Here is a 17,500-nt window from a genome sequence, read left to right on the forward strand (position 1 = left end):
AAAAAAAAAAAACATTTAGGAGGAAAATACATGATCTAAAATCTAATTACATGGCTAGCCTTACATTTTATGATAATCAATACACATCAATAGAGAAAATGTTGGATAGACATGTTAAAAGAAGGGGCTAGAGAGATGGCTCAGCAGTTTAGAGTAGTTACTGCTCTTCCAGACATCCTGAGTTCAATTCCCAGCACCACATGATGGTTCACAGCCATCTGCAACTCCAGTTCCAGGAAGTTAATGCCTTCTCACTAACATGGACATTGGGTGCACACAGTGCACATACATACATGCAGACAAAGGCTTATCTATATAAAATAAAAGAAATAAGTCTGAAACTTTTTTTTAAATATTGGAGAAGTCTACAGCCATACCATTCTGAGGATGCCTGACCTTCTGTGCACTCAGAGCTAAGCAGGATCAGACCTTGCTTGAATTTGTGTGGGAGAAATATTAGAAGAAAAGTAAAGGGACAGGAGAAAATAAAACATTTTTAAAACATCTCTTCTACTCCCCGTACATTCTCAGTGATCCCTTAACACCCCACATATTGTAACTCTTGTAACATATTGTAACACATATTGTAACTCTTACTCCCTAAAATATGGAGTGTCTTACTAACCTTGGCTAGCCTGTTCATCTGCCTGTGTTCCAGGGTCTGTGTGTTTCTAGCACACCTATAAATGGGTAGTGACATAGTAAAGCAACATTAAGCACATTCCCCAGAGCTCCTTTTTTAGTTACTTTCCTCACTGCTGCTATAAAATAACTAATAGAGAGTGCTTGCATGAGAAAGGACTTGTTTTGACTCCCAGTTTGAGTGAGGACAGTTCACCATGGTTGGGGAGGCTTGACAGCAGGAGCGGGAGGCAGCTTGCTCCCACATGGAGGGGTCAGGAAGCAGGGAGAGAAGGCCTCTGATGCTCAGCGTACTCTTTCCTTTTTATTCAGTTCAAGACTCAGCCATATCAGAGTGAGCCTTCACCGCTCAGACACAGCAAAGTTGTATCTTCTAGACGATTCCAAATCCATCGAATCCATGTAAAGATTAACCACCACAGTCCTCCAGCTACCAAGAGCCAGAGGACCCCTGGGGTCCGTGACTCCAACCTCCAGATTCCTCTGTGCTTTCCCAGCTGAACATGAGCACAAACTTTGTGAAATGCCCACAAGTGTGTAGACCTCTCCTTTTATGAAAATTTGAAGTGGAAAAACCACAAAAATGCATTCTCTTTAGGTGTTTTACATATAGACTGCACTGTGGACATAGAACCCAACCATATTAGGAACAAAGTATCAGTACTTTGAGAATGGCCTTTTCAAATGGATTAGTGAGAGAAAACAGCGTTCTGATCTTTTCTCCTAAGAAAATGTTTCTTTATTCTGGGTCTCTGTTGTTGCGATACAGTCTATGGGAGAGCACATACTGGTTACAGGGAATATGTCTTTATTCTAGGTCTCTTTATTGTTGGAGTAAAGTCAATGGGAGAGCACACACAGGTTATCGGAAATATTTGAACCCCAGGTTTTTTTTTATTTACAAACTCAGAGGCAAAGATGCCATACAGCACAGGAAGATAGGAGGGAACATCATAGAAGATGGTGACACCAGATGCCAGGTCACAAACGAACATCCTGGCTACCAAACAGCTATTCGGATGAGAGAAGGACCCACCCTGGAAGAAACACATGGAGACTAGCCATCGTGCTGGGCTCTGCTAAGTGGAGACACACAGCTGGAAGAAGAGCAGGAGGATGGGTCATTTTTAAACTCCTACAAAACCAAGAGCTAGGCCAGGTGTGGTGGTACACACCTATAAATTCAGTTCTCAGGAGACTAAGAAGGAGGACTGAAAGTTTAAGGCTAGCCTGGGCTACATAACAAGACTCTTATCTCAAAAGACAAAGAAACAAAAAGGAAAGGAAGGGAAAGGATAGAGTGAGAAAAGATAAAAAGAAAAAAAGAAACAAGACGCTGTTAACAATAGTGTTAGGAAACCAGATGAGCCAGCGGATAATCAGAGTGGCCCTTCGGAGTCAGATGTGACTCTCTGTGAATTGTGGCAGCACGCCACTAAAAAGATGAGATACAAAGACATGTGTAGTCTAGCAAGGCTGATACACACCTGTAATCCCAGTACTAGGGAAGCAGAGATAGGAAGACTGAGGATCTGAAGCCATCTTGGACTTGTGAGTGTTAGGCAAGCCTGGGTTATATAATGAGACCATGTCTCAAGTAAAGAGATAGGTAAATTTAACATACAGATGTGCCCTGGTGGAACACTCAGTGAATAATGCCTTAAGGTGGAAGAAAACCAGACAAGACTTGAATGAAATCATAGTACTTGGAGAAGAAGAGATAACTGTCCATAAGAAATGGCCGGAGTGATTGAAAGTGATCATCTCTCCAAATAAGAAGATATAAACAGGGAGCTATTGTGGTTTTGTAAGAACTGCATACTAAGTTTTGCAGAAAGGTGGAAGAAAAATAGTGTTTCTGTCATGACAGAATGAGTATTTGAAGACATAGGTAGGTTTAACATGGTAGAAACAGTATGCAGTGTAGACATCACGAGATACCCTTTTAATTCTGTGTACCTCCAACCTTGATAAAGGCAAAAGTTAAACTTTGCAAAAGGAAAATGAAATGAGATATGGAATCAGCAAAGGCACGTATTTACAGGTGACTGAGTAAAGGAAGCAAGGAGCAGACATGCTCTCAAGGAATATCACTCAGCTGTTAAAGGAATAAGGTCCCATTGCCAGTGCCCAAGTGGATGGGATAGGAAGAAATGATATCAAGTGAAATAATCCAGACACCCCAAGACGAAACCCCATGTTCTCAGACCCATGTGGGAGCTAAAAATACTGATCTCCAAGAAGGAGAGAGCTGAATGTTAGTGACTAGAAAGCTAGAGAGAGGGAGGAAGGGAGAACAAGTGGTGGTATAATGGGTCCCGACATCAGTGAGGAACAGGAAGGGTTCGTGTTCTGTAATACAGTACAGTGACTGCACATTACCACCACCAAGAACCAAGAGGGGAGCTTGAAAACACACACACACACACACACACACACACACACACACTCACACACACACCATTGCTGTATGTAAGTGGATGGAAATGCTAACCATCCTGACTCAGTCATGACATAATACTGAGTTCCCATACTGTGTCCTGTAACTGTGCTATGTTGTCTAAAAGATAAAAGTATATGGGATGGTTAAAAAAAATAAGCAAAGGGGGAATTTTAAATAAGAAAAGTAATAAATAGCACATTAAGATGGGTTTCCTGTTATAATAGATACTCAATAGTCTTCAAAACTTCATACACAAGGAATTAAGATCAGTCTCAAGTATGGGCAAAGTGGTGTGTGTTTGTAATAACTTTAGGAGGTGGAGCATCAGCTAATCAAAGCTAGCCTTGGCTACAAAGCTAGGTGAAGACCAGCCTGGTCTACATGAATCCCAGGCCAAGCAGGCCTACCTATTGAGGTTCCATTTTGTTTGTTTGTTTTGGTTTTGAGAAATAAATTACCCTCAGACACAGTTTCTTCAAACAAATCTTGAAGAGAATGGAAAGTCAGCTCAGTGGTTAAGAGCACTGGCTGCTCTTCCAGAGGGCTTGAGTTCAAGTCTCAGCACTCCCGTGGTAACTCCAGTCCCAGGGGATCCAATGACCTCGTCTGGCCTCTATGGGCATCAGGCATGCACACAGTATATAGACATACATGCAGGCAAAACATCCATAAATAGTAATTAATTTAATTTTTAAAACCTTAAAAATGTAAAATGTCAGCATGTGATCACGTTTTCCTCTGGTCTGATGTGCTATAGGCAGTAGAGATTCACCTATAGGGTCCTTTCTACACGGACAGGGCAGCTAGAATTTTGGAGAGCCACATTTGAGCTACACCATCTGACTCAGACTCTTGGGTCTTCAGTTGTAAATCTGGCCTCCTGTTCCACCTCTGATTCTTAGACTATCTGTCACCTAGCTAACTTGCCGCCTCCCCCTGTTCCACTGGTCTGTCCAAACTCTTCTGTCTGTCTCCCTTGCTCAGACCCATTCTTCAACAGACCCTCGAATTCCCATCTGCTCATCTGCCATGGCAACTCTATGCCTTCCCTCAGCCTCTTTCTTCATTCCCAGCTCCTTTCAAAGGTTGGCTAAATGCATTCTGAAATGCCAAGGCAAATGGGCTGGAATGTGGAGAATCTCTGGCAGTGCTTTGTCTTGGAAGTCTGCACAGCAGCTGAGGTCAAATGCAGAGACTGAGAAAGTTTGAGTAGAATACATGGCTACCCCAGGCCCCATCAGTCAACCTGGACAAACTAATGTGGATCCCGGTGTCTCTTTTCTTTTGTTTGCTGTTAAATATCTCTTACAGAGTGCACTTACATTTTTAAACCTAGAGGTATCCTTCCAGCCTCCTCTCATGACCTGTTTTGGTCTCATTAGAGGCTGTGACAAGACTTGCTGATTTTACATGAAGTGGCATCTGAGTGGCTTTTAGACCACATTCCACAGCAATCTGCCTCGCCCTGCGGACTGATAGGCTGAGCTCTGCTGTCTTTCAATGTGCGTGACACTCACTATTAGATAGCTTGAGATTGGAACCAGTTGAGGAGTCTGATTAAGCCTGCGTGCTAGGAAGGCAGTCCCAAGTGTGAAATTTAACAGGCTCTCCCAAAACAGCTTGTCCTGATGGAGGAGAGCCAGAGGTGGTTTGGGAAGCTGGCTAACAAAGCAGATGCATAGCCCTGCTATCAGAGACTAGGTTCATGGTGGTAATGTTTGACAAGCTAACAGGGAACTGAGATAACTGAAAGATGGGCAGCTATTAAAAGATCGGAGGGTCTTTCATCATTCTTCAAACAGCCCTCGCCCACCTAAGAAATACCCGATTCCCCCGCAAGAAGATTATGCAAAGGATTCAATTAAATCCCTTCTTCCTCTCCTCCCTCCACCCCCTTCAACTGCAATGGAATCAGAAGCTCTGACGTGAAGAGGAAAAGAATAGCTGAGTAGCTTCTAATTTTGCAGCCCCTTGGGATTAGATGCTGGATTCTGCCGTGCAGAGAGTACTGTTCCATATTTTGAGAGAGCTGCCCCCGGCAGCTTCCAGAGCGATGGGTTTCCAAAATAGACCACGAGTTCCGTGGCCATCTCTGACTACTGATATTTGGATGCTGAAGTGCAAACACCAAGCATGTGGTTACATGTGGTTAACATTGCGTTTGGAAGCCTTGGTGACCTGATAATTGTACTTAAGCTGACAAATGCAGAGACACACGTTCTCCTGGCTTCCGGGGAAAACCTGAAATGTTCACATATGCCAGGGTGATACAGCTCACTCATACTCCAGGGCAGCTGTGTCCATGGCTCAGAAGCATGCCGCCCCTCCTTTGCTCAGAATGATGCTTAGGAAAGTTCCTAAGAGTGGAAGAAACCGTAGACCTTGGCTAGAGCCGGCATGTTTTATTCTCTTTGGGTAGCAGACTGATTTCCACCAAAGGCAGTCATAAGTAAGTTAACTGGGTTCAGTTCACAGAGGACTAGTCATGGGACCTACACACTTGGTTAAATATGTGTTTGGAAACAGAAAATGATGGGGGTGTGTGTGATCCCTCCTTCATCCCTAGTGCCTTGATCAGCTTCTATCTCTATTCTAGCCTGAGTAATGGATAACTTAAGACCGAGTCTCCAAACACCAGCCCAGCCAATATTAACATGTGCCTAAAAGTAATCTGCAGCCTCCACAAGGAAAATAACCACCTTTAATATTTTAAATTAAAACCTCTGCAATTCAGAACATTATAACTTAAGATAATTTCACAACAGAAACACTGAAGCAAATTGATAATAAATAATACCCAGAGGTGATGGTATCTCACTGACTGCTGAATAATAGACAATTCTAGAAACTCACAATTCCATACAATTAGGTGAACAAAGATTATCAGTGGGTTTAGAGTTTCCCTGGGTAATCATGCTTTAATACAGTGACTGGATCTAGTTAAAAATGGGTTCTCACCACTTAGCCTCATAAGCATTTGTGATATTGATTTGGGGTTATGTGTTTGTGGCTTTTAGGTAAGTGCTATACAAAATTGACATCAGGCAGCAACACTGGAATAATAGGAATTATTCCCCAAAGCTGGGAATAATGGAAAGCTAGGTTATGTTTGCATCTAAGGTTTTATACTATATTTTTAAAAAGGCATTCCAGGCATGGTATGATAAAGGCACATGCCTTTAATCCTAGAACTGAGGATGCAGAGGCAGGTGGATCTCTGTGAGTTTGAGGTCTGCTTGCTCTACATAGTGAGTTCCAGAACAGAAAGGCTACATAGAGAGATCTTTACTCAACAAACCAATGAAAACAAAAACCAAATTTTGAACTGAGAATCTTCCGTCTCAAGCATTTCCATGGAGGGAGGTGATGGAATCTGTTCTTCAGTCATATTTACCTTCTTTCCTACCGTTCAGTGGGATGACGTCAGCTTGCTGCCCCTCAGGGAGGCTCACCTAATCTCTGTGTCTGTTTCTTTGTAGAATGGCAGACATGGCAGAACTGATGGAGAGACTGGAATGTGCGGTCAGCCGGCTGGAGCAGCTGTCTGCAGGGTTACATGGACCTCCTGGAGGCTGCGGGGAAGTTAATGGTGTCAATGGAGGTAGGGCCACCTCTCGATGTCATTACTGGTCTTTGTGTGGTTCACTTAACCTCGCCTGCAACACTCTAAAGTTTTCTAAAATCTGCCTCCCACTTCCTCCAAAGCCCTTCTCCTTCCATTGGGTGTGATCATAACCTTAACCAGAGGCAAGCAGTCCTTGGGGAAGAACGTGAAGGATACGTTTTCCTTCTCCCACAAAGACATGCAGGTTTTATGAACCAGCTTCAGAAGCAGACTTTAGAAGCTGCAAGCCATAGTCCAGAAAAACGATCAACATCTGTGCCTCTGAAGAATGCAGTGCACACCCAAAGAGGCGTTGTTTTGTTTTAATGTGTAACTGTATCATTGAAGGAATTATCAAAGATACGATGAGTGTGCTCGATTAAAAGGCACTGAAAGGGATTAGGTACCGTAGGTTTTCACTCTAAGGACGAGTCACTGCATTTGGCCACTGCAACTTTGACTAAAGCTTGTCTCAGGTTAAGCCAATGATGGAGCAAGACCTTGACCAGAGCATGTAATCTGATCTCTGAGAATCCCTAACTAATAGACCTCTCTGAGTGCGGACAAGTGCTGAAGATGGAACCCAGAGCGCTTTTTTGAAAAGAACTTTTGGGTTGGAGAGATGACTCACTTGCCACACAAACCTGGCGACCTGAGTGTGATCCCTAGAACCCACATGCATGTGGAAAGAGAGAACCGACTCCCCAGAGTCGCCCTCAGATTGCCATATGTATACTGTTGCATAGGTATCTTACACACACATTATGCACACAGTTTTAAGAAGATTTTTTTTCAAAAATTGTAGGATCAAAAATAAAAATTTAAGGATTTCCTTTAAGCCAAGCGTGCTGGTGCACACCTTCATGCTTAGGAGGTAGACACAGCTATCAGGAGTTCAAGGCCAGCTTCAACTACAGATCTATCTTAGTTTGGATTGTTTGTTTGTTTGTTTGTTTGTTCATTTTGGGGGTCTTGGGGGGGGTATGTGTAAAGAGACACCATGACCATTATCATCATGGCAGGAAGCAAGGAATATCAAAGTGTCTAGGCAGGCATGGTGCCGGAGGAGCCAAGAGTTCTATTTCTTGATCTGAAGGCAGCCAGGAGACCAGATTCCACCCTGGGGAGCCTGAGCATAGGAGTCCTCAAAGCCCTGCTACACAGTGACACACTTCCTCCAACAAGGCCACACCTCCTAAAAGTGTCACTTCCTATGGCCAAGCATTCAAACACACAAATCTATGGGGGTCATACCTATTCAAACAACCACAATATCTAATTTGAGGTCAGCCTGGGTTACACGAGACTCTGCCAAGATAAAACAAAACAAAATAAACAAACAAGCAAACAAAAAACTCCAACAGAAAAGAAAAGAAAACACAAATAAAAAGCCAACAGTAAATAGCGGATAATCCATATGGCAAACTCTAAGCTATTTTAAGCTATCTACAATAGAACTTCCAAAGTGAAAATTCCAAACTTCCCAACTATTGCATGAGCTGTAGTGCACAGTGCATAACTGCTTTAAAAAATCTATTTGTTGCTCATCTGAAATTAAAATTGAACGCGGTGATCTGTATGGAATACGCAGCTCTATTCCTGGCCTGTGTGCACACGCACAGCTCCTCTGACCTGTCTTGAATGCTGCCAGACTTCGGGGAGCCGGGAAAAGCCTTGGGCGAGAGGACACATAAACACCTCTTTCCCCAGGAGAGACATGCATTGCTGCTTCTAGAACCTTGGGTGTCTGGAGACCTGTGTGTCCTATTACACACCACAGAACAGAAAATACTGTGTGAACTCAAAATGTACTGGCTCTCTCTTCCCTCTGAGCTAAAAACAAAAGTGGCCTGAATAGACTGGAAGGAGAGATTACTGAGAGAGAACCTGGGATGGGCCAGAGTCCCTCCTACTGACAATCTAAGCTGCACCCATGGTGGTTCCTTCTTAAGCTCTTCCATTGGTGTCTGGACCCTATAAACCTCATTTCTATGGCAATGTCTTTCCACTGTCTCCAGCAACTTTGTCTCATTATGTGCTGAACAGTAAGTGGCTGCAGACATTTCCTTAAGGTCTCTGTCCAGCAATATGAAGCCTGTAAATACATTTAAAAAATAAATAAAAATTCCAGGAGATAATAGGTATCTAAACAAAGAGGAAAAGCCAATAATTTTAACCTCACACATTCAAAAAGGTAGTAGACAAAACCAAATGTTTTCTTAAAGTGAGAGAGAGAGAGAGATGGAAAGATGGCTCGGCGGGTAAAGAGTTTGCCATGCAAGCAGGGGGACAGGGCTTGGTTCTCCAGAACTCATTTAGAAGCCAGGCCTGTAATGCCAGCACCATACAGAGGCAGGGAATCTCTGAGCTTTGGGTTCAGCAAGAGATCCTGCCTCAATACCTAAGGTAGACAGTGACCATGGAAGACACCTCATACCTCTAAATGCAACTGCACTGCATGTGCACCCACATATGAGCAAACCTGTACACACATGTGCACATACATGACATATACATATACATACAAAAGAGAAAGAAATGTCCTGGGGGGGGAAGCTAAATAAAATAGTACTATATGTTTTCTAATTCTTTCCAATCATTCACTAAAGCAAAAGTCTCCCGGGAAAATTAGCCAGCAATTTCTTTTACTTGAAGTGGAGTTTTTAACAAATAGGATAACTAGGGAGACACCAGAATGGCTCCCATTCTTAAAACATTTTATTTAATCTGAAGAAATGTCATTTCCTCTTCTTAGTCAGCTTTGGAGATTCTAAATCCCAGAGCAGCTTTTTAGCCAGATGTGGCAGTACTCACCCATAACCCCAGCACTGGGGGACTGAGGCAGGAGGTGTATGTGAAATACTTACTAATTAATCAATTGCATTTTCCCCGTAAATATGGACACTATTACTATATATAGTAATAGTACTATATACTATATGTATACTATATATACTACATTACTGCATTGTGTTCTATGTTAAATAAAGCTATGTCTTTTATACTTTAAAGGAAAATTTGAGAAAGAACATGGACCATTACATATCCGTATCATTCCAGAGATCAAGAACCTCTCTATAAGTTTTGGGCTTGTTTTTTATTTTTTGTCTTGTTTTGTTTTTCTGTCTTGCTTCCCTGACAATTGGCCAAGTTCAGCTCCACAGCCAAAGTAATATTTTAGCCCTGCCCCATGATGAACACGGTCCTGGGTGCAGGAGACCTTAGATGAATTATACACAGTCCAAGTCCTCCAGCGTCTTTGCTCTGCCTACATTACCATTCAGAGCCAAGGATGCTTTGATTAAGAGACGCTCAAAGGATGCAGTCTAGGGGAGGAGCAGATCATTAAAGGCTGCCCAGAGGAGGTGTGAACAGAGTCCTGGATGAAAGGGAACTGGACAAATATTCTCTTTCATCATTTTTGCCTTTCACTAGGCAGCAGCTTCCATCATGTTTCTGAGATCTTTTTTCACTTTAAATGCTCAACAGAAACCTCTCACCCCTCCCTCAAGTGACAAACAGGTCTGTCCATTTCCAGATAGACATACACAGAATCTCAGGGCTTGTGCCCTGTTATGTCATAGAGGGTGAAACCCTGTCCTAGCTGGTATACGATAACTCCTTTCAACAGGCTGCGGAGGCGTTTGCCCTGAAGTGTGAGGAGCTGTCAATCACTGCCCCCAACACACTCTGACCCCTCTTGGGGCTGTGTCCTCGGGGTTGTGGAGATGGATAATTGGAATAAAAGGAGAAGGAAGTCTTCTCTCTTAGTTTTGTGAGCAGGGATGAGGCCTTTGAGGAAAGAAAGGGCTTTGGTGTGAGTTTTTTTAAAAAAACAAAAACAAAAACAAAACTGCAAGCTGGGCAGTGATGGTGCATGCCTTTCTTTAATCCTAGCACTTGGGAGGCAGAGGCAGGCGGATTTCTGAGTTCAAGGCCAGCCTGGTCTACAGAGTGAGTTCCAGGACAGCCAACGGTATACAGTGAAACCCTGTCTCAAAAAGCCAAATAAACAAACAAATAAATAAATAAATAAGTGGATAGAAAGAAAAAGAAAACAAAACAACAACAAGAAAACTGCAAGGATAAATTTCTTAATATTAGGGGAGGAAAGCCAAGGTTTTGGGTTTTGGGTCTTTTTGTAGTTGTTTGTTTGTTTTTAGTTAGTAAATTAAAATGCAGATTAGGAAACAGAGCATGCTAGTTGGACCGCTGTCCCTCAGTTTGCACAGCACATTGGCTGCTGGTCAGGCTCTGTACAGATCGATCCATAATGATGCTCGTTCTTTCAGTCCTCTCCCTTGGAAGTAAGGAGGAAGAAGAATGGGTTTGCCCTGATGCCCTTCTTGCTCAGAGGTCACTGCCCCCTGAATTCCTAGGGGCTCTATAGGTTGGTGTTGTACTTGGAGGAGCTATGGAGGAAGAGGCAGTGACTTTGAGGCGCCTGGGTCAGTTCTGTTTGAGATCTGCCTGTTGTCTGCTCTGTATGTACTTCTGGTCCTTCATGTGTACTGTGGTGAGGTGCCTGCTTCCTTCTGGGCTTGGGATGCATTCGTTACTTTTCTCAGCGATGTAACAAAATGCCTGATAAAAACCAACTTAAGAAAAGGGAAGGACTTAGGGGGGGGGCATCATAGTTTGAGGCGCATGGGCCATTAAGCCAGGAAGTCTTACTGACAGGTGCAGGAGGCAGTGGGTCCATGGCAGCCACAGTCAGGAAGCAGAGATAAATACTGCCACTCAGCTTGCTGTCTCCTTATTCAGCCCATAACTCCCGCTGGTCGGCTGCCGCCGCTGCCACCCTCACTCCTCCAAGGTTAAACCTCTCTGGAACTCCCTTACTAAAACCCTGACTTTCCTGCCCAAATATTGAGCAATTTATCCTTGCAGTTTATTAAAACTCAACCCAAAGCCCCTGTGAACTACATACATAGAGGTGTGTCCATTAGGTAGTTCTAAATCCAGTTGAGCTGATAAGCAAGAGAACTGTCAGGGTAGAGAGAATGGAATGAATGGTGTTGATCAAAGTCCTTACCGAGGAGGAAGGAGACTGGGCAAAGGGAATAAATATGGGGTGCACTGGATAAGTGAGAGGTAACAGTGATGGTATTCAGCCTCCATGTGACCTGTGGCAAGCCAGCCCCAGCTTTCCACAAAACCACTGGGGAATAACCAAGCCATTCTCTTCCATAGGCGTGGCACCGTCCGTGGAAGCCTTTGACAAACTGATAAACAGTATGGTGGCTGAGTTCTTAAAGAACAGCAGAGTCCTTGCTGGTGATGTAGAGACTCATGTGAGTACTTCTTGTCCCTTGAGCAACCCCAATGGCATTATGATGTATACTGTTTATTTCTCCCTTCATTTACACATTTATTTTCTGTCCTTCAAGCATCTTCAGATTCAAGCATCATAAGGTACCAGGAATTCAGAGATGAGCAAGACAAGAGAGTTTTGCCCCACCCCTGCCTCAGAACTTTACCTTTATCTTTATCTTTGGGAAATAAAAGACATACATAACTATATAACCAACTGAGGAATCACAGGTATTACCAAAAACTAAGGAGATAAGCAATGATGTGGAGAGTTCTAGAGTCAGGGCTGTTGGTATAAGAGCCATCTCTCAGGAGCTGACTTTTGAGCAGAGATCTTTCTAAAAGGGTCGTTGGCCTGGTGCTGTTTGCATTCTAATGCTAATGCCGGCTCTTCAAGACCTGGTTGCCCCAGAAATGAGAGAGTCTGCCCTTAGGCCCTTTGTGATCTTGCCCCCAAGTTATTTCTGATTGGTGAATAAAGATGCCGACAACCAATAGTTGGGCAGAAGAGCCATAGGTGGGGCTTAGGGTTCCCGGTTTAGGAGTGGAGGAGAACCAAAAGGATGAGCAATCTCGACAGCCCTCTTTCTTCCTGTATTTTTACATCATCATGAAAAGTACTTGGCTCTCAGTGACATTTCTATACCTCTGCGTCATTAGATTGTGTTCTACTCTGTCCCCCTTCCCTGCTGTCCTCCTCCATGACCCCTGTTCTCTCTGGCTGGCTCCCTTCCTCCCACTGTCCCTACTTTCTTCTTTTGTGTCACAAATATTCCATTGCCCTCTCTTCACATTCTTAATATCTCTTCCATCCCTCATGATCCCCATTCTTGTTTCAAGACCTACAAACAGACAGACAGACACCCACACATACACACACACACACAGAGAGAAAGGGAGAGATGCAAATTTTCTTATGTCTTACCTTCTCATGACTTCTTTTCTGTTACAACCTGGGAGAAAGGAAAAAGTATAGAATCTGGGAATTTCTGGATTGGAATAGATCTTTAAGGATGTGTACTCTGGTCTGCTAGCTACAGACAGATTTATATCCCGGCAGTTAGTCATTATTTACATCCTGGAAAAGACAGTTTCAGCATAGGTTTACAGAAAATCTGATGCTTGAATAAAGTTGTTTGAGGTTAGGAAAAATAATCGGAAAGGATTCCATCTTTGCTCCATCTCTGTTGATAGCATATACAACACCCAGCAGTGGTCTTGCGAAGAGTCTGGTGACTCTCCAGCCCAGTGGATCCGAGACTGTAATTAAATAAGTGGTCAACCGATCACAGTGTACTTGTCTGCCAAGGATGTCTTCCTATGTTATTAAATACTTCTCTTGAAATACTCACTGACCCTTTTAGCTCTGGTTGTCTTTATCCCTCTGAAAGTTCACATATAGCAAAGTAGTGTTGAATTTCTCATATTTACCATACACAATCTATCTGAAAGCTAAATACATAAAGGAGTGGCACCCCAATGTAAAGAAGAAGTTCTTGCATGATGCTCTCACAGTGATTCAAGATCTGTGACCTTCAGTTGATGTTGACAGTATGTTTCTGGGGTAGGACAGTACATCAGAACTCTGGCTACTAACATCTCACAAAACCCTAGATAGAAGCTCTTACCAGAGAACAGAGAGGCTTAGAAATAAGTACGGAGCTTAAGGTTTTTTCAAAAATGTCCACTCTTGTGCAGAGTGAGCCTTCAATTCACATAGTAAGGAGTGCCTTTACATTCCTTTTAGAATAAAGAGAGGTGTCGGTGTATTTGGATTTAAATGGAATGCTTTTCATCAGCTCATAAGCATCGCAACTCTAATGAAAATATGATCTCAATAATGAATATGAAATGCTTTACATGTGTCGTGTTTATGTTAACAGAAGGAAAACTTGAAACAGAACAAAAGAGGGGGGGTGTGGATGGTCTGGAGAGAAGATGGGACTCCAGAGAGAAAGAAAGAAAGAGAGGAAGGGAGAAAGCAAGAGAGAGAGAAAAGAAAGGAGGGGGGAAGACAAAATATAGGGAAAGAGAGAAACAGAGAGCAATAAAAGAGAGAGGCGCCATCTGAAAATGCAGGCCCTGACTCTGTAACACAAAGAAAAGCGCAGGCGGCCAGAGCCCATCTGCCTGTCGCTTTAATAAAGTGAACAAGCAGTTTAGGACTGTGTCCTCCCAGAGCCCTGTGTCACTGGAGTTAAGCCTGCAGCTGCCACCTCTGTTGCAAGCCAAAAAAGGGGGGTGAGGGAAGGGTGTCGAACTTTGTTCCAAGAACACACCTGTTGCCTAGAAAAAGAAACCCCCGCATACCTGATTGTACAGTACGGAAATCTAAGACGGATATACCACATGCATCGTGTTCACTCCCCACCCCCAGCTTAACAGCTATTTCACAGATATTAAGAATGAGTAGGCACAGGCAGGCCATGATTTAACTTCTGTGCCCTTGCGCTGGCTGCTGGGCAGGCTGTAATTTACCGAACACTCAATAGTCTATTGACAGAGTAGACCACAAAAGGGGGGAGGGGATTAATGTTGACAATTAGGACGTTCTGCTGAGCCCAAGAACAGAACAGGTTTAGAAAAGATTAGATCCGGCTAAACCTCCTTGTAGGCAACAGAAACCAGAGGGCTTATTTAAATTTCTCTCCAACCCAAGAACAATGGTGCAGCTTGTGCCTCCTTTAGAAGAATAAACAATAGGTAATTTTACAATAGATCTTTATGGTAAACATGGCAGTTGCCCTGACAGGAAAGGGCTCTCTATAAACGGAGTCCATATATCATCAACAAGGTCTTGGAAGCCACCATGCCCATTAACAGTGGACTGATGTGATGCGTGTTGTATTGTGTCGTGTTGTTTTTCTTAATGAAAAGCTAGAGGCATAGCTCAGTTGGTAGAGTGTTTGCCTTGCAAGCACATAGACTTGATTTTCTGCCCAGCACCATAAAAACCTAATGTGGTCACACGTGCCTACAGTCAGTTCCCAGCACTTTGGAGGTAGAGGCCTGAGGCTCTACACAGGGGCCAGAGGTGGGTGCTTGTGTCCAGCCTGGGCTTCTTGAGACTTTGTCTCATGAAGCAAACAAACCCCCAAATCAATGATGTCATTATCCCCATTTTATGGAGCTAGTCACAGACCAGTTGCTGAGTGACTTGACAGTCCCAAAGCAGCTGCCAGTGGCAGCTGGAAATCCTGAATCCTTCCTGAACATTTCTTGGGATAGGGAATGTTCATTTCCTTTTCTTGATTAAAGTGGATTTAAAAGAAAGAGCTCCTATTAATTGTTTCACAAGAGAATCACAATTTAAACAAAAAGACAGTAAAATTAGAACTAGGCATACATATGATGTGGACACATACTGAGCTGTCTTTGTCTTCCCTGACCTCATAACAGGTAGGCATTCTTAGGTAATTAATAGACACCCTCACTTGTTGGTTGTTAGGGGTGGTGCTTTGAGACAGTGTCACGTAGCCCAGGTTGGCCTCAGATTTGCTTTGTGGTTGATCCTGACCTTGAACATCTGTCCATCCCACCTCCACTTCTCAAGTGCTGGGATTACAGGTACATACCCACAAGGCTTCACTTTTAATGTCTCTCATGACTACACCACACACTGAGAGTCCCTGCCTTAGTTCACCTCTACAATGGTTGGCTCATTTCAAGCCATGCTGAGCATGGCAATAGCGACAGAAGTGGCCTCCTTCACCCTCACCCTCTCCTTCAGCCAGGTTGGCTTCCCACTTAACTTCCAGTGTTCCCAGTTTTCCTGCCTGTTTTTGTAATTAATTGAGGCACTTACCTTTAGTAAGGTTACTACACACAGAGTCATAAATCAGTTTGTCCAAATGGCAAATATCAAAAATGTGATCTGGTAAGGAATTCTGACCCTGGGGCTCCCACAATCTGTAAACCCAGCCTCTCTGTCACTACTGTTGCTAATGATAGCCCTAACTTTCAGATAAGAAAATATTTCAGTATCACTCCAGTCATATCTTCTTCTATCCCTCCTACCCTTGTCTGTCTGTTTTCCTTTCTCTCTCCCTCTTCCTTTGCCCTCCTCCATCCATCCCTTTTTACTGTTATTTCTCCTTTTCCCTCCCTCTTTTCTGTCCTTCTTTCTCCTCTCTCTGAGTTTCTTTTCTTATCCCTCCCTCCTTTTCTTTTTCCTCCTGCCCCTACCTATCTCTCTCTCTGCTTCCTCTCTCCTCCTCTCCTCTCTCTTCCTCTCCCTCACTTCCTCTCTCTCTTCCTCTCTACCCCTCTTCCTCTCTCCCTATCTCCCACTTTCTCCCTCTTCCTCTTTGTCCCTTTTTCTCTTCCCTCTCTCCCTCTCTCTGTCCCTCTTTCTTTCTCTTCCTCCCTTCCCTTCTTCCCCCTGTCTATTTTCTGTAGAGAAGGCTCTCTACCCTAGTGAAAATAAGCCAGGCAGTGGTGACCCATGCCTTTAATCCCAGTACTGAGGATGCAGAGGCAGGTGAATTTCTGAGTTTGAGGCCAGCCTGGTCTACAGAGTGAGTTCCAGGACAGCCAGGGCTACACAGAGAAACCTTGCCTTGAAAAAACAACAACAACAACAACAACAACCAAAAGCAAAAAAACAAAAATTAAACAACAAAAACAAAACAGAAACCTAGTGAAAATAAGTAACACGGGTGAGTTAAAGGACAGCAGAGACTGGGTGTCACAGGTGGGAATCTTAACCCCTTTGAGTACCCACTGTCACCTTAGCTGATGCCTGCTTTGACATTTTGGAAAGCTGTGGCTCCCACAACCTTTCTCCTCATGAGAAACAAGGTGGGAGACTACAGGGAGGGCCCAGGGCGGAGGAGGGGCAGAAGTCCTCCTACCTCATGGCTTTTATGCATCACCTCAAAGCCATGATGACTGAAGGAAATGGAGAGAGACCTCAGGGTTCCCCCCAGGACCCTCACATCGTGTCTGTCACACAATCTAGTCTAGCCCAGTCATTCCCATGCTGCTGGCTCTCGAGGTGCAGAATTCAGGCACACTCACATACTTGCCCATTATCATTTCTCCCCAAGAATATGGAGAGAGACTTTTTAATTCTTCTGAGGACATACTTGGCCTCCGGTCATAGGCTTTGCCATGCAGCTTACGTTCGGTTGAGTTGTTAGCCTTTAGTAGTGTGGTGGCTAGTTCTCATTGTCACATCGACTGGATGTAGAATTACCATAAAGACGCGTATTTTGCACTATCTCTGAGGGAGTTTAGAGAAAAGTTTGCTTGGGGAGTGAAAACCTCCCCCCCCCCTCCCAGTGTGAGCAGCACCATCCCAGAGACTGAAGCTCTAGACTGAATTTGAAAAGGGTTAGCCGAGCGCCAACCTGACTGTAGACACCATGTGAGCAGCCACCTCACAGAAACAAGGCCGCATCCTCTGAAACCATGAGATGAAACCAGCCCCTCCTTCCTGAAGTCCTTCTTGGCAAAAGTTTTTGCAGCAGGGAAAAAAGTAACAAATACTCTTGGCA

General features: G+C 43.8%; 1 protein-coding gene across 2 annotated transcripts in view; it reads left to right on the forward strand.

Moving 5' to 3' along the window:
* Nucleotides 1-17,500, forward strand: part of Cap2 (cyclase associated actin cytoskeleton regulatory protein 2) — a 154,328-nt gene that overhangs the window by 21,368 nt on the left and 115,460 nt on the right. For both annotated transcript variants that reach the window (XM_031358436.1, XM_031358438.1), the window contains exons 2-3: nt 6,565-6,686; nt 11,883-11,983. In XM_031358436.1, coding sequence (XP_031214296.1) covers nt 6,566-6,686; nt 11,883-11,983 — 222 coding nt within the window. In that variant the 5' untranslated portion in view covers nt 6,565. The remainder of the gene's footprint in view (nt 1-6,564; nt 6,687-11,882; nt 11,984-17,500) is intronic.

This window comes from Mastomys coucha, unplaced genomic scaffold (assembly GCF_008632895.1).
Source record: "Mastomys coucha isolate ucsf_1 unplaced genomic scaffold, UCSF_Mcou_1 pScaffold7, whole genome shotgun sequence".
Lineage (NCBI taxonomy): Eukaryota > Metazoa > Chordata > Mammalia > Rodentia > Muridae > Mastomys > Mastomys coucha.